Source organism: Poecilia latipinna, unplaced genomic scaffold (assembly GCF_001443285.1).
Source record: "Poecilia latipinna isolate Pla-1442-1.1 unplaced genomic scaffold, P_latipinna-1.0 Scaffold261, whole genome shotgun sequence".
Taxonomy (NCBI): Eukaryota; Metazoa; Chordata; class Actinopteri; order Cyprinodontiformes; family Poeciliidae; genus Poecilia; species Poecilia latipinna.
This window is the reverse complement of record NW_015112877.1, coordinates 185,199-186,559: the sequence shown is the minus strand read 5'-3', so window position 1 is coordinate 186,559 and position 1,361 is coordinate 185,199. Positions and strand designations below refer to the sequence as shown.

The following is a 1,361-nucleotide window of genomic DNA, read 5'->3' as shown; positions in this document are numbered from 1 at the left end:
CTCTCTCCATCCCTCCCTCCAGTCGATCCTCTTACCGGCTGATTAACGAGGATTTACCTCTAAATATTCTCCTCCCTCCATAACGAGTTCAGCGCCACCTGCTGACCTTTGCAGCTTTTCTTTTCATTATTTTTTCCTCCTTTTATCATCCCTTCATCACTCTATCATTTTCTCTCCATATTTTATTCTGATCATCACTTTCTTTCTTCCAGTTTCTCATCCCTCCATCTCTAGTTTCCTTCTCCATGAATAACAAACTTACTTTGTGTCCGTCTTTGTGGGACAGGTGAGTTTGTTTCCATGGCAACCAGCCAGTGGTTGTTTACTGGGTAACTGGGATAACTGGTGCGTCCCTACCTCAGCAGGGTGTCCGGGTGCGTGTCCATGTGGGCGTCCAGGTCCAGTCTGGAGCTGCAGGTCTTGAAGCAGATGGGACACGGCAGCAGCTCCTCCTCCGCCCCAGGCAGCGCCGCCGACTCGTCCGCCCCCGCCTCCTCCGTCACCTGGACACAGAGCCGGGCCGTTGGTTCCCTGAGGAGCGGCGGGCGGAGCGGCAGGAGCAACGCGGCTCTTACCTTCTTGGCGGGCGGCTCGTCTCCGGGGTCGTCCTCCAGGCCCTGGCGACGCTTCACGGAGGGACGGCGGCGCTTGGTGGGGGACGGGGGGCTGCTGAGGGGCACCAGGCCGCTGGCCGGGTCTTTGTCATGGATCTTCATGTGCCTGAGGGGGAGAGGAGGTCAAAGGTCATCACCTTCATCAGGAAGGAGCTGCAGGAGGAACTCTGGGAAAACATTCTGGTTCAACTGGGAGTGGGCGGAGCCAACATGGTGGGCGGAGTCCACTGGAAGTGGGCGGAGCCAGCAGATTGTGACTGAGATGACGAGACATCAGAGGGAGGAAAGAATATAAATAGAGAGAAAAAGGGAAACGAAGGACACAAGGAGATGAGAGGAAGGTGAGGAAGGTTGCTAGGAAACCAGTGAGGAAGATGAGTAAAAAGAGGAAGAGGGGCTCCAAGGTGTCATCTATTAATAGCGCCTCAGGCAGTCGGCTGGACGGCCATAAGAGGTCCTGACAGCCAGTCAGCAGATCTGGAGCAGCTGACAGGAAGCCGCTCATCAACCAATCAGAACGCAGGGGAGCAGGGGCCCAATCAGGGAGCAGAGGCTGCTGCAAACAAACCCTTGACCCCTGAACCGTCCAATCAGAGAGCAGCAAACACGCAGAGTCAGCAGAGTCAGAGAGAGAGACAGAGAGAGAGAGGGGGGGGATGGACACAAGGAAAAGTTTGACGAGGGGAAATGAGAAGAAACAGATGAGAGGAAAGTGAGACTGAAAGAAGAAGATGGAGTCAGGAAGAA

General features: G+C 55.0%; 1 protein-coding gene across 1 annotated transcript in view; it reads right to left on the bottom strand.

Moving 5' to 3' along the window:
• Positions 1-1,361, bottom strand: part of rreb1a (ras responsive element binding protein 1a) — a 32,824-nt gene that overhangs the window by 14,980 nt on the left and 16,483 nt on the right. The window contains exons 7-8 of the mRNA XM_015033211.1: positions 576-720; positions 358-503 (exon numbers count right to left, since the gene is read on the bottom strand). Coding sequence (XP_014888697.1) covers positions 358-503; positions 576-720 — 291 coding nt within the window. The remainder of the gene's footprint in view (positions 1-357; positions 504-575; positions 721-1,361) is intronic.